Here is a 15,843-nt window from a genome sequence, read left to right as displayed (position 1 = left end):
GTCAAAAGCAGTGCATGGCGATGGCGCGAGTTAGAGTAATGTGAAAATAACTAGAACTGTTTAATTACAGTGGGGTATTTTTTAGTTAAAAACGTTAAGTTTAAACTGATAGTTTCACCTATCTATAGCCTTTGTTTTTTTTTTCAACAGTAAGTGGTATTTTAGTATCATACATAAGGCCAACCCTCCAAGGGCAGCCAACCCCCGTTGCACATTCCCTACAGCGAATCCAGCATACGTTGCTTGCAGGGGCTGGACTGTGGAAAGGCGCTGCATCCAACAACCCTGCAGGCGTCCAACACCCTGCAGGTAGCCAACCCCTTACCGCGCAAAGCCTACGGGTGGCACTTCAGTGTCTACTCTAGACCTTTTATTTTGTCAGTAATTTCTAATGTGGTTTTTGTGACCTGTTCAGTAATTGTGAGTACCAAGTCTTTCTAACGATGCCATCACGGTCTATATTATTTCACTTTGTGAACATCTGTATTTTTCTACCTTCGGAACGAATGTTAAGGGTGAACATAAGCAATGTTCAGTGCCAGTTCAACTGTAGCAGACGGATCCTTAATCCGTGTTGAGCGTATCTGGGTGGTTATCATATTTCCATGTGCAGAGGTCAAAATACTCTGACATCTGGAGTGACAACTTCAAATCTAGAAATCAGCACCAGATATCTGGTAAGTTTCACAAACATCTAAATAGAACACACATATTGTTAGGAGCTGACGACACAGGAATTACATTGCTCCACTAAGAATTTTTTCATGTGATGGTTCTCTTGGGAATCTACTGTCCAACAGGCGCAAAGCAGGTGTTTCAACCCTACAATAAACTACTGCTTATGTCATTAAAAACTCGGCAGCAGGGTGGTATTAGAGTACATTGTTTTACCAATACATTTCATTTGAGAGTAAGCCCTCTACTTCTTACGCTCCCCTTGAGAGATGTACTGGGACCATGAGACTCAGTTTACATACCTCTGGAAAGGGATGACAATGAAACCAGCACATGTCGGGACGGCTGTGCTAGAAGCCAAGAAGAGCTTGTACGTGATCCCACATGTGAAGCATGTAGTCGACCAATACCTAGTGGCAATGTGATTTTGGTGAGTGGTTGGTACCTTCTTTAATGATGACAAAGATTATCTCACCCGATCTCGTGTTTAGTGCACCTATTCAAATACATAACAGGCTTAAATATGTTAAAATGCTCTGTCAAAAGTTGAAAACAGAACTGCGTAACAGAAAGATCAAGCAGGCTAGTGAAGTCAATTTGAACTATCCCGTGAAGCCTTTAGGAGAGACCAATGGAATTACATTCTAGACTAGTGTCTAGTTACCGCCACAATGTTTTGGTGTTCCCTCAAGTAGTGAATAGAGACGAGACAGTTGTAAGGTAAATAAGTTTAAGCCCAGAGGTGTGTACATAAATGTATAATTATTGGAAGAAAAAATTAGGGCACATTGACAACTGATTATTTCAAAGGTATTTGACAAATAGAAAATGGATGAAGGACTCAAAAATAAAACGCAACTAAAAGTCTCCACTGTAACAAAGGTGAGTATCCGGGCAAGATGTCTCAGCGAGATAACACTGCTGCGGACATCTGCAGAGACCACGAGTTTAAATCCAGGCACAACATACCCCGCTTTCAATCTTCCCACAGTCGAGAAATGTAATTCTATTAAACTTGTTAATATAACATAAATTATACAGTGCTTGAAAGTGCAGTGTAAAGCGGTATGTAAAATAAAAAGTTATTATGAGACTTGGGGACGGGGCAGGAGGTCTGAAGTGTTGACTTATGCAGACTTAGCCATCCCCATTTTATTTACAAGAAAATTTGCTCAATGTAGTAGTAGATATTACAATACAGAATATCGGTAGTGCATCAAGACCAGTAATATGCTCACCGCTACAACTGCTTCAGCGACTCCTGTCAGCACGGCCGGCCTGAGAGAGTGCAGCAGTATTTTATTTTCTAGCAGGACGAATAGCAGCAAAGTTGCACAGTTCTCAGGTCCGAGGTTCATCAGTAGAGTGCTGAAATTTGCGCCGCTGAAAACGGAAACAAAAAAAATCATACTTTGCGCTTTTCGTGCCACCTTTACAGTAGCAAATCTCACTTACCAACACATCTACTCAAAGGAAACACTTGTCTAAATTAGAAGGCCATAACACTCACACTGGGCACCCATATCTTTCATAGGATTTGGCAACCTGTTCCTAGGGAACTAAAGCACAAGTTACTACTTGTGTAACGATATATCTGTAAGAGACATTAGTTAGTGATAGATTCCTTACCTTAGAATATCCCCAGGCGTCAGACCGGATCCGGAAATTTTTGCGTAGCAATACCCCTGCGTGTCGGTAGGCGTCGTCTGCGGCTCCGCGTCCGTCGTCGGCGTCATTAGAGCCGGAATGACGTTGGAGTACTTAGACGCCGCCCATGCGAGCTGATGTCAGTTCTGATACACAGCTTTTCCGTGCCAGATACGCAGAGTCATGTTAGAACCAACACTGGTGCCATGAAACTATGGCCCTGAAAGGGGGATTACCTTAACCCTAGATATCGGTTCGCAGAACGGGGAGGATGGGTGGGTCGGTAAGGAATCTATCACTAACTATTGTCTCTTACAGATATATCGTTACACAAGTAGTAACCTGTGCATCTGAAAGCGGATCCGGTGAGGTCCTGCGGCGCCGGGACCGAAGTCGGCGGCGGCGCCGGGGCCGAAGCACCCGACCCGCTAGGGCCTCCAGTCGGGACCGTTGGGCCCGGAGGCGCCACGGAACCAGACTAAGGAGGGCGGGACCTCATGGCCATGAGGTACCGCTCGATCTCTTCCGGTGTCGCGCCATGCCCAGGGACCCGAACGTGAGGGGCAGGCGGCGACACTAGCGACTCCCGCGGAGTCGCGTGGGCGGTGTCACCCGAGCCCCCGGCCGCATCGTGCGAGCGTCGGGGTGGGTCGGAGGAACGATGACGTCTCTCCGACCTCTCATGCCTCTTACCTGAGGACTTGGAGCCCGACGACTGGTGTCCACTCCCGGAGCTGCGATGACTCCGACCCCGCGACCTGTCCCTCGACCTCCCGTGGGACCGGGACCTGGAGTGGCGCGGGGCCGACTGCCGGAGCTCGAGCCGCTTGCGGGACTGCTCCCGCCTAGCCTTCGATGTCGGGGCCCGGCAGTCGGAGCAGGTGCGGCCGTCGTGGTCGAGGCCTAAGCACTTCAGGCACCGGTGATGGGGGTCCGTAACCGACATCAGTCGGTCGCACTTCGAGCAGGGTTTGAACCCTGGCATCCCTACCGGCACCGATAGAGTCGAAGACTCGAAGGAAGAAATGATCAAAAAGTTCAGTCAAAAAATGACTAGGGGTAGAGCTTCTCCGGATCTGCGCTAGCTGGCGCGGAAAAAAGAAGACCTGACGTCAGCGCGCATGGGCGACGTCTAAGTACTCTGACGACGTCATTCCGGCGCTAACGATGCCGACGACTGACGCGGAGCCGCAGACGACGCCTACCGACGCGCAGGGGTATTGCTACGCAAAAATTTCCGGATCCAGTCTGACGCCTGGGGATATTCTAAGGTAAGGAATCTATCACTAACGTGTCTCTTTCAGATTCAATCACTAACTAGACTGGCACCGATTGGAGTACTCTAGGCAAAGATATTTTAACTACCCACTCTTGCTTTTTTACTATCATACACACAACACACTCACGCCCCTTAACCAATAATTACTGCTAAAAATATTCCAGTACCAGACACATGCACATTTCAGTTACAGCTTCCAATACAGCATTCATGGTTGGTCAATAGATTCATAAACGTATCGCATTTCTATAATTGTTCACATTGAAAACCCAAAGTTATGACGACCCCGAGAATGAAGAGGGGTAGGCAACAGAAGGTAGCATAAGGTACACGGAGAGATTGGAGGTGCCCAGCATTCTAAGATTCAGAAAAGGGGGTGGTGATGAACAGAGTGTCTGAATTAAGCAGACCACTCTTACCCAGTCAAGAGATCAGGGCTTAATCCATCACCGTTATTTAGCTCACTGCATCACCCCGGTTCAGAACCTGGCTATATGCAAATTAGTCTGACCCAGTGCCTCATGGGAACAGGGCAGACCAAACTACCAAGCCAATTCTTCACCAGAAAGGAGACAAGCTTCCGGGGACCGGTTTCTGGCATTTCAGCCGTCGTCGGCCCGGCTTGCTTGAATCCTGGTAGTGCTGTAGTGTAGTTCCTAGTTTCCCACTAGGCCCTGCGCATTGGAATAACATAAACAGTAGTATCGACGTGGAACTGCGGATATTCCAGGCCTCCACTGACTATGCTAAACTTAATTGGGTTGTGTTACCAACTAGCTCAGAGGTCACTGGAAACTTTCTTCTCTGTATAGGAAGTGATCAGCTTCCTTGGCACAGACAAGAAGGGATTCAGTTTTCCAACAACCGTGCAACATGACAACTTTGCTCCTCAGATCAAGAGTCGATCTCTAGGGTCGTGTGAAACAATAGACATGTATTTCACTCAGTCAGTCTAGTGCAGTTTACTTTCACGAGATGTAGAGAATAGAGAGACGGGCGTGTATCAATAAAGGGTTAACATTTATTGAACAGTCTTTCTTCTCGTACAAGAGAAATGTATTGCCACAATTGCAATAATTGAGACACAGAAAGCCTTACCTGAAGGTTGCCGCCACCGCCAGGAGTCATTTGAGGCAGCGAGGAAGTCCTGCAGCACGCCGCCACCGCCAAGAGTCAAAAACCAGCTGACTCCACGCGCCGCCGCTCCGGGACCACAACTCCCGGCAGCCTACGCGGCGGCGCGCGTTTCTGACGACGCGAAGGCGCCTGGAGGCGCTCATAAGCGCCGCAGCTACCGGCGGAGCGGGGGGAGACACAGAAAGCCTTACCTGAAGGTTGCCGCCACCGCCAGGAGTCATTTGAGGCAGCGAGGAAGTCCTGCAGCACGCCGCCACCGCCAAGAGTCAAAAACCAGCTGACTCCACGCGCCGCCGCTCCGGGACCACAACTCCCGGCAGCCTACGCGGCGGCGCGCGTTTCTGACGACGCGAAGGCGCCTGGAGGCGCTCATAAGCGCCGCAGCTACCGGCGGAGCGGGGGGAGACACAGAAAGCCTTACCTGAAGGTTGCCGCCACCGCCAGGAGTCATTTGAGGCAGCGAGGAAGTCCTGCAGCACGCCGCCACCGCCAAGAGTCAAAAACCAGCTGACTCCACGCGCCGCCGCTCCGGGACCACAACTCCCGGCAGCCTACGCGGCGGCGCGCGTTTCTGACGACGCGAAGGCGCCTGGAGGCGCTCATAAGCGCCGCAGCTACCCGCTTCGCGGGACGCGAGCGGGACGCCCGGGGCGAAGCCCGGGCAAAGGGCGGGCCCTCTACGGCCCTCATCGGCACGAAGAGGCAGGAGCAGGACCAAGAACGCTGTTCAATTTCAACCAAGTAAGTGCTGTCACCCTATTACTACTGCATCAGGTGGAACTATCATACTGTTTGATACCCCAAAGACTGCCTCTACTGATACTATCATGACTAAACCCAAAGCATCCTCTGCTCCAATCAATACAATTGAAAATTATATGCTACAGAAAGTTGCCAAAATCAACCAAGACAGGAGGTCCTCACTGGGTCTCAGTTACTCACCGGACATGCTTATTGGCAACACACCACCACCAGTCTCATCTCTTGACATTAGCAATGAGGTCTTTCAAATACCCGACACCAACCCATTGACCCAACTATTAGTTGAAATTAATGAAACAACCCCCGATTGCACCATAGATGTGGAAAATAATACCCTAGAGGAGAAAGCTCCCACACCCGTGCCAGCCCCCAGAATAACGAAAAACAAGGGTAAAAATATATCAAAAAGGGGCGGACTTAGATCTGGGAAAAAATGTCTTGAGGCTGCTCCGGAGGATAAACATGATGATGAAATTGAGAATAAAGGGGGAGGTGGAATCCACCTAGATGATGACCAATTCAAAAAGCTACTAAACGCTATAGATAACAAAATTAAAGTGATCACTAAGCCACTTCTAAGTAAAATTGATTCGCTCACAGCAGAGGTTACCAGATTGGGATCGCTCCTACAACAAATCACAATAGAAACTCCTAGGCCAGCACATTTAAATTTGACAACGGTAGACCCAAAAAACACTAAAGCCCTAGTCTGCCCAGATAGTGTCGCAAACACTACTCATAACTCCATGCACCAACCTGGCCCAGGGGGGGAAGGGATAGGAACTATAAATTCAGCTCTGAGGGTTGAGGGCCCAGCAGGACCTGCTACCAGAATCACCAACGAGATAGAGAATTTGGATAGAGGCCCTGTAGAATTAATAGTAGAAGCTTCCCCACTAATTCTGGTGCTAGCAAATGTCCCTCAATTAGAACCAGGACAAGAGGAGAGCATCCCCTCATTGATAAATAAATCACTCCATTGGCTATCCAAGAATATGGCTTTTAAGCCTGGAGGTAGGGACCAATTGGCACAAGAAATAGTAAAAGCTAGAAGGGTCGAATGGATCGGAGGTGGCTCTAAAAAGTTTAGGGGGGACTGCGTGGTCTTGCACCTCTCAGACCCCGAAGCCCTACCAAACATTCTAGCTAATATATATCCCCCCTCAGCGAAGATCAACAGAAATTGTGCCATTAACGTTGGACTTCTTTTATACAAAAAGGGGAAATGCCATAAACCCAACGTTGTTAAAAACCAAGTGGAACACCATTACTAGAAAATCAAAATACCCACCAAACAAAAGTAATTGGGGAATCACGTTAGAAAACAGGTTCTCCGCCATATCTGGATTAAGCCAATGTGATTGACTACATAGTCAGGCGAGTGCAGGGCATCTAAAGATCATTGAGCCTCACCACAGGAACCCCAGCCTTACTGTGGTAGAAGAACCAGGCCGTAGGTCATCCGTCCCCAGAGGATGTACCACTGAATCAGTGGAGAACAGCTTATCAACTGCCCAACCAGGTAATACATTGACTGAAGTAAGGTCCCTATCTGATGAATTTTCCCCTAACCTGACTACTCCCTTAAATAAGAGGAGTATGGAAAGAGGAAGCCCCATCAAGATTATCTCTTGGAATATCGCAGGTATCCAAAATAAAATTGAGACCCCTGAATGGTGCGACTTCATAGATTCTTATGACATCGTACTGCTACAAGAGACTTGGTCAGTGTCTCCAGTATTTCGCCAGGGATTCCTAAATTTTTTTGTGCCCGCGAAGAAGAATCTAAGGGGACGCCCTTCAGGGGGCTTAACCATTTGGCTACGTCAATCTCTGCAATGCACCACCAAGCAAAATTTTATTCCAAATAGTGACCTACTTTCTATCCTGCTTACTTGCAACGATGGTTGCAAGCTGGCAATATACAACATCTATGCCAGGGGGACTCTAGGGGGTATACCCTCAGATATAATAGCTGCTCTAGATGTGGACCTGGAGAAGTTATCTACTCAGTATAATATAGTAGTAGGAGGAGACCTAAATACAACATTTGAGCCTCTAGGCTGTGAGGATAATGATCTGACTTACGAAGAAGACACGAAATGGGGAATTCCTCAGTTGGAGATTCCAGTGGTTAAAAAATGGTCACAAGTAGCTATCCAGGTGAAAAGTTTATGCCTATCCAGAGGATTGAGGGCAGTAAATGGCCGCACTCAGTCTGATCCTCAGGGCAGACATACCTTTGATAATCTTAGATCAAGCAGCAGAATTGATTATATTCTGATGGACATTAGAGCCTGGAACAAAGTGATTGATATGCAGGTCATATCTAGGTTAGAGAGTGATCACAACCCTCTGTCCTTAACATTTAATCTCGAACAACAATCCATGATAGAAAACTTAGCTAGGAACCTCACTACCTCAGACGTTGTTTTAACAAACGACGTCCGTCATGTCAGATGGGCAACTTTAATGGCCAACGAAGAGGATAGGCAGGTCCTTGAGGGGCTAGTTATTGATGAAGTCGCCAGATTGCAGGTTTTAATGAATGAGGGAGATTTTAGAAGGGAAATTGAAGAGTCACAGCCAAAGTTTTTTGCCAACCTCCAGAAATTGTTCTTGAAATCTGGCAAGAAGAAGAAGGGAAATGTACAACTTATAAAAAAGGGTTGGTACGACCAATCATGTAGAGTAGCAAGGCATAACCTTAGTAATGCACTCAGGTCTAAAATGGGAGTTTTGAAAGCTAGAGATGAATATAGAAAAATTCAGGCAAAGGCAAAAAAGCAATGGGACGAGAATCTCTGGTTAGAGCTGAAAAAGGCTTGTGCTGACAAACATCAGAAAGAGTTTTGGGCCATACTAAAATGGGGTTCAGGGGGTGTAGCGGAATGCCCAAAAAATCATGTTCCGAAAGAGGCCTGGGTTGACTTTTTCAAACCCCAATACGCTGACAGCATAGTACAGCAGATAGCTCTTCCCCTAGAAAAGGTCTTCTATGTCAATGGACCTTTTACACTAAAAGATGTACATGAGGCAATGGATGGAGTGACCAGAGGCAGGGCACCAGGCATTGATGGGATACCGGCTGACGTTTTTCTGTTAGACAGAGACAGCTGGTGCAAATACTTTGTATGGCTCGGGAATGCTATTGCACAGGGGGCGAAGATTCCCTCTACGTGGAAAGGAGCAGAAATTGTTCCCGTTTACAAAAAAGGAGATAAGGCTCTAGCAAGCAACTACAGGCCAATCAGCCTCATTGACTGTGCCCAAAAACTGATGGGTAGGCTGGTTCAAAAGAAGCTACAAACCTGGATAGTTGACAAGGACATCCTTTCGCCTTATCAAGCTGGATTTCGCCCTTCAACCAGCTCTGTTGATCAAGTGTTCCATTTTTTAACTATTTATTGGAAGAACGTCACCCTGCTAAATGGTCCCCTGCTCGCTGTTTTTGTCGACCTGAAGGCCGCATTTGATTTAGTTCCCCGTCAAAAACTATGGGATGTTCTAAGGGATCTAGGAATAAGCCCGGAATTACTAACTTTGCTTGTAAGACTCCACGAGAACAACTATGCCCGGATAAGGTGGGGAACCCAGGGGGAGGTCACGGAAACCTTTCCTGTGGAGAGAGGAGTAAGGCAGGGCTGTGTCCTTGCTCCCACGTTATTCTCCCTCTACATAAACGGCATCGTGGATTTTCTGAAGCAAACTCCGACGGATGCTCCATTACTGGATGGGAAGCGGGTACCAGTACTTATGTTCGCGGACGACACCTTGCTGGTCTCGCGGACCCCTAGCGGCTTACAAAAGACACTAAACGCTTTTGGAGAATTCTGCCGGATCCGAGGCTTAGAGATAAACACATCTAAAACAAAATTTATGAACCTGAATCCCTCTAAGAAATACAAGGGGAAAATGGTCTACAATGGGGCTTTCCTAGAAGAAGTTGACGCCTTCACCTATCTAGGCATTTCTATGAATGCTTGCATGAATTGGAGATCTCATATGGACCTTGTAATGCTAAAATACAATCAGTTGGCAGGGGCAATAACAAAGAAGTATAAAACTTCATTTTCAAAACCAATTCAGCCAACATTGGAGATCTATGGCATGAAAGTGCTGGGTGCATGTCTCTATGGGTCAGAACTTTGGGGCTTCACCAACTTGAATGCTTTATCAGCGGCAGAAAATAAATTTCTCCGAGGCTTAATCGGAGTCCCCCAGAGTACCCCCATCATTCCTCTCCTTTATGATCTGGGGAGGAAAAGGATTGAGGACTTGATTAGACTTCGCCCCCTCCTTTATTGGAGGCGTATAAAAACTACTCCGGAACTGAGCCACTATGCCGCTGCCCTATTGGATGTTGTCAATTCTGATACCTTTCACAAAGTAGTTTGGTTAAAAGAGGTGAGGAAACTACTTCAAAAATTGCACCTCGATCACTTGTGGTCTGAAACCGACCCAGATGTCTTTCCTTCCAAGAATGTATTAAAAAAGCTATATTGGGAAATGATAAATAATGCCACGCTGGTCTCCAGCCAATCCCCTGCCTTGACATCCCAGTTCTTAGAGATAAAAACACTTCCTATGTTCGAATTGTTCTGGGATTTGATCTCCAAGCCTCTAGATAGGAAATTGTTCTTTCAGTTCAGAGTTGGCACCCTACCCCTAAACGCCTTTACTGTAAAATGGTCCCCCGATAATGTTAGCACATGCTCTTATTGCAAATCCCATGCAGAAGATACTTTGCACTTTTTATTCGTATGTCCATTATACGCTGCCCCAAGGAGCAGATGGCTGAAACCTGCATGCAAAAACTTGGGCACAAGGAGGTGCCTCGAGGCTTACAGGGTCTTGAAATCAAACTGCGCCCCTCAACTTGTAATTGCAGTCGCCAAGTTCCTGGGTTGGGCTTGGATAATACGCACTCGCACTTTAAAACCCCCATGATCTACATGAACTTCCATTGGACTGTGATGATTCTTTTTAATGACTAATTTTTAAAGACTTATTCGCCAACAAAGCAATATTGCATGTTATTTAATATGTTTTTTACTGTTAGATTAGTATTTATTATGTTTAGATAGGGACGAAAGCTTTTATGACAATGTTGTCGAATAAAGCATTTAAACTTGAAACTTGTTATTATAAAAAGTACGTACAGTAAGATAAGTATTGCGAAATAGAACTGTAAAAGCATTGATATGGTTTCTTAGCCATACAATGGTTTAAAAGTAATAAAACATATATACAGTCATATATACATTAGGCTAACATACTCAACTGGTGCTTCTAACTAAGCCTACCCCAGTGTGCCTGACCTAAGCCTAACACGTGAAAGGGGAGTAAGTAGCTTTAAGTTAAGTTGGTTTTGCCAAGGTTTGTTTCAAGAATTCTCGTCTAAGGGTTTAGTCAACACCATACCTCTGAATAGAATGATGGAGGATTGGTATCTCCTTCAGGGGTCTCTCTCGATATCCCAGTCACCCGCGAGGGTAAACCGGAAGCGCCGGGACTGGATTTCTCTGCACGAGAAAGGCAGCGGCTCTCTTCAGCGCGTCAAGGAAGGAGGGGGGACAGCGTCCGCGGGCAGCTGGAATCTGCTGGATGTCTTCGCAGAGGACGGCTGTTCAGCTCCTTAAGCGTACTGCACCATAGTTCGCGCTGTAGCGACGATAATGGTAATCAGCAGCTTCACCACCACAGGATAGCAGGCTGCAGCGACAGAGTGCTAGATTTACCAACACAGGGTCATGCAGGCAGCTGGCATCAGCAACAGGCAACGAACTCGCATTGCTTAAGGCAACGTTGGTAATATTTATACCTGACAGGTGCCGGGTTTGACGCAAGTTTGCTGGACATAAGACGTCAATTAAAGATGTCACTAGGAAGTGACAGTTATCAGTTGCTCATTAGAGTTCCATTACTAATCAAAACATAGCAAGCGGGGATTTCCAGGTTTGCTAAGTTTTTATCTTGTTGAAGAACTCGGAGTGTTATCTAGGAATATCAGATAGTGACTACTGCTCTGTCATTGCACTAATTGGTCGCAAAGGAAGTAGCAGAGAGTCATGCTGGAATGTGGCTCTGTTCGTGTGAGGCCAGAGATGACTTTTCAGAAAATCGCACTTGAACGGTTATGCCAATATAGGGAATAAATGGATTTATAGCCGAATAGGGGCATAAGGTCACAGTATCGATCAGGAACCTAGATAAGCACGCAACACCCACTCCACGTTTTCATGTCCATCAAAATTACTAAAACTAAGCAATAAGATGCATGTGTAACATTGCCCACCCCAAAATACATAAATGCATTCGAAATAGGCGTACTTGTAATACATGGAATTTAGGTACTGTACGTTTTTTAAAGCATAGTAATCATTCAAAAAATTATTGCATTTGAAATCAATGCACAATTATGCAAAAGGAATTACACATGAAGTATCTCTGACAGAAGAAAGGCGAGATAAATCATCACATAAAAATGCATTGTAATAACATGTGTGCTAGAGGCTGGTGTAATGTTGTTATGTCTCTAGATGTGTTTAGAAATAGAAGTGTGAAGCTTCTGTTCTCTAAGAATAGTTTTTACGTTAAGCAAAGAATTGTTCGTGCCAAAAAAGGTCAATATTAGAAAAATTGTCAAATTCAAAGAAAATAGATTTCCAAAGCTCTTGGCAGTTTTTGTTGATCAAAACTGAAGGCCGAATTCAGAGTTCATGGGAACGCTGTGTGTCGGAAAGCTTCTAAAAGTTATTGTTTCTGTACGGATGAGAACATCGTATCAGACAGGCTCTCAAAGAATTGGTCTACAAATTCAGGTGATAGTTCAACCAAATTAGATAGCGCTGTAACTTGGCAGGTGTGAGAATGATTGCTGTCATCGAAGGCAGGACCAGCAATGCTCACAGAACGTTGTACCTGGATGATGTTGCTTTTGTCACTCGCTCCACTGTTACCACTTGGCTGTAGTACAGGAGTCTCCACAAATGCCGTCATCAGGATTGGTAGCCGCCGGGGACAACACAATGCGTGAGCCGTTATTGGACTGAGCAAAGTATCGACGTCCATTGGTACTGCTGATGGAAGTGAAAGACAGATGTCCAACACGCATTCATCGCCGCAAAGCATACACCGTAGCACAGGTAAAATGCAATTTTGCCATATCGGTCTGAATGAAAGGAGCCAGGTCATGTTTAGATCTCTCAGCCTGGCCAATCCGAGGACGTTAGTTATCCTGTCCCGGTAGCGCATTGCTAGGATTGTCTCTTCCATTCCCATGGGAGCTATGTCTGAGCCGAGGCTTGCCATAACGTAGCAGGAGGGTCAAAAATAAAATCCCTGCAACGAGTCCCAAAAATAGTGGTATGCCGCCAAAAACGGAGTGCACAAAATTAGGAAAGATTCCCAAAATTGCCTGGAAGGGTGTTAGCAGTCCCGTAAAGACTGTCTTAAATATGCCTGGGATGCTTGTAGCACTAGACATGTTAAGGAGTTGGCTGAACATTTCTACGAAATGCACGGGGCAATTTGTTGATAAAAGGTCATGAACCTCAGTAGCCGTCCTTGCGACTAGAAGATCATACGTCTCTTTAGAGGACGTTATAGGCACTGTTGTCTGTAAAAGTACAGATTTCATTTTGCTTAATGTATCAATTTGTATAGAATAGAGATTCAGATGAGGCCAGAGGGGAGTCACTATGTCTGGAGGCCCGCTCGGGAACAATGCTTGTATACAACATTTGACCATGGACTTAACTTGTACTAGATAACTTTTCCCTGGCGTCAGGCCACAACATCTGTGATCCGTTCTAAGAATGTAACTCCCGTTTGCGAGTTGCATAAAGAAGGGCTCTATCTGAGTTGCAGGTGTGACTAGCTGGTGGCATGAAAGGTTGTTTGAATTTCCATCACATGCTCCGTGTAAATTAATACCCTGACACAAAAGTATACCGCTTAGTGAGTGTTTACAGTTGTCACCACTAAGAAATACATTTTTGTCACTGTCACTATAGCAAGAATGAGTGTATGGTAATTTCCATTCGGATTTTACATATCCCTTACCCAATTGTTCATATTGGCCAGCAGGTATGTACTCAAGGCACTTTTTAAATCGGAAAGTTGTAATCGGAATTGTGATAATTCCGTGTATTATCCATTCAATGACAGGACTCTCTGACATTGTCAATGGTAATCTCTCGAGTTTTTCGATGCTCAGGATTGTATAGTCTGCTCCTTTCTGTGCCAAACTGATCTGTTTATCAGTAAGGTTAAAACTGGAAAATAATGACGTTGTGTTGATTAAACGCCAAGGCACATAGCCTGAACGAAGATTTTGCAGCGTCCAGCCTAATTCTATAATAGAGCGTAATTGAGACTGGCCATGTTGTAACATTAGCAAATCTCTGTCTATCACATCAAAGGCAGAGGATACAATATTGTCCAAAGAATATATTCTGGAAGACAGAGTCGTTAACCCATTGTCTACCACAGAAAGTGATTTCTCCAAATTAATACGATCAATTTCTCGTATTTTTTCAGCAGTTTCAATTTGCTTTACTTTCCAAGCCTCGTTGTAAGCAGCATAGATACTGGTCGCTATGAAACGCTTTTGACGCTGTTTGCGTGGTCCAAGAATGAAATCGCGCAAATCAGCACCATCTTTTAATAAAGACAAGTGTTGCTTAATTTCAGCCAGTGTGGATGTAGTTAGCCATTCTAGGCAGAGTTTCCCTACACTGTATGTTGTTATAATCCCTGGATGTTGTCTCTGGGAGTATCTAGGGTCTAATCTGGTCAGTTTTAACCCCTGTGTTTTATTCAGGAACCTATCTTGACAGCTATTTGTGTCTGTAGGCCAGATTAACCACTTTTTCCAATCAGGATGTGTTCTGTTGAAATGTAAAATTTGTGACACGTCTAACTCAATATCTGCGGTTGCATTTTCAGGTATTGGCTTTGGTATAGACGGTATTTTAAGGTCTTTGTTCTTAGCTAGGCCAAGACAAGATGTTTGGTGTATTGTGTCATTTAAAAATAACATTTGTTCTGGTATCATGCAGGTTCTAAATAGTGCTTCAATGCCTTGCACCTGCCAATCTTTTGTACCCCAAATTGTTTTCGTTTCAATATTATTTTTCCAATAATCAAAACCAAATGTCATCATTTTGTCATAAAATGCTTCTGAATATATCAATTTAGAATTTGTCAGCATTGTTTTCATTCCTGTTTTATCTAACAGTTTGTAATAAAACGTTTCTGCATCACTGGTGTTAAACCCTGAGAAGTATTTGAATTTCTCAAAAAATGCTTTAGAACTGCTTTTAGGTGGTGTAGCACAATGTTCCCATTGATTATACATAAAAACATTTCTAGGCTGTGCAGATTTATGCAAGTAATGATCCCCATAGTGGGTGTAACAGAATAACTGCTCATAACTAGATGAACCTTGTAAATAATCATGATCTGTGAATCTAGCTGACATTACTAAATCAGACATCATGTCATTAATACTGTTAAAGTCCCAATCATCAGAGAATGTACTTGGTGTCACAAAGTCACTTAAGGAAACCTTTAGTTGATGAGGATACTTCAGGATTTTGACCGGACCATAGATCTCATAGTCTGTTTTCTCCCATACTACCCCACCAGGTATTGGAATTGCTGTGACATTTACTGTTGACAGTTCTCTTTTCTTCACGTGGGATGATCTGTGTGGCTTCAGGACTAGGTTGATGTTCTGACTTGCTGTGTCCATTCAATTGTAATGAACTTCCCTAAAATTAAAACTAAAATTAGGCATAGTAGTAGTATGAATACCCCTGAGATAATCCAATGCTCAATCAACGGTGAATCCAGATATAGTTCTTTGATTTGTTGAAGGAGTCCTGTTGTGTTTTCTTTAGAATAATTTTTAGTTTCTGGCATCACTTCGGGGTCGTTTAAATCTTCAGAGAAGTTGTCGAAGTTGATGAAATAACCAGAGGCAGTTCTGTCAATTGATGGGATTGTTCTTTCAATCTGTCTTTCGGTAGCACTTTCTGATGCCACATTAGTGTAGACTGGTGTTGTTTCTTGACGAACTGTTTCAATCTGTGTTTCAAGAGGCACGAGTTCCATGGCATTATTGCATAGTCCTTCATTGTGCACTGCAGGCTGATCGAATGTGATTAGTCTTTCAGTTTGAACCTCTTGGATTGTTGCAAGTTTGGGTATTCTGTTGTTTCTTGGGAGTCCACTGGGCCTACTGTTGATTATAGGCCACATGCTTGTGGTTTTACCAGATCGATAGACACGACTCTGTTCTCCTTTTTACCAGCAAGGGGCGGTAGCACAACTGA

The 15,843-nt window shown here is 44.9% G+C and overlaps 1 protein-coding gene across 2 annotated transcripts in view; it reads right to left on the bottom strand.

The window, feature by feature from the left end:
• Positions 1 to 15,843, bottom strand: part of DENND4C (DENN domain containing 4C) — a 1,503,495-nt gene that overhangs the window by 1,072,405 nt on the left and 415,247 nt on the right. For both annotated transcript variants that reach the window (XM_086951990.1, XM_086951991.1), the window contains exon 10: positions 1,914 to 2,058. In XM_086951990.1, coding sequence (XP_086808116.1) covers positions 1,914 to 2,058 — 145 coding nt within the window. The remainder of the gene's footprint in view (positions 1 to 1,913; positions 2,059 to 15,843) is intronic.

This window comes from Lissotriton vulgaris, unplaced genomic scaffold (genome assembly GCF_964263255.1).
Source record: "Lissotriton vulgaris unplaced genomic scaffold, aLisVul1.2 SCAFFOLD_247, whole genome shotgun sequence".
NCBI classification, from domain to species: domain Eukaryota; kingdom Metazoa; phylum Chordata; class Amphibia; order Caudata; family Salamandridae; genus Lissotriton; species Lissotriton vulgaris.
This window is presented reverse-complemented; position numbering and strand designations above follow the sequence as displayed.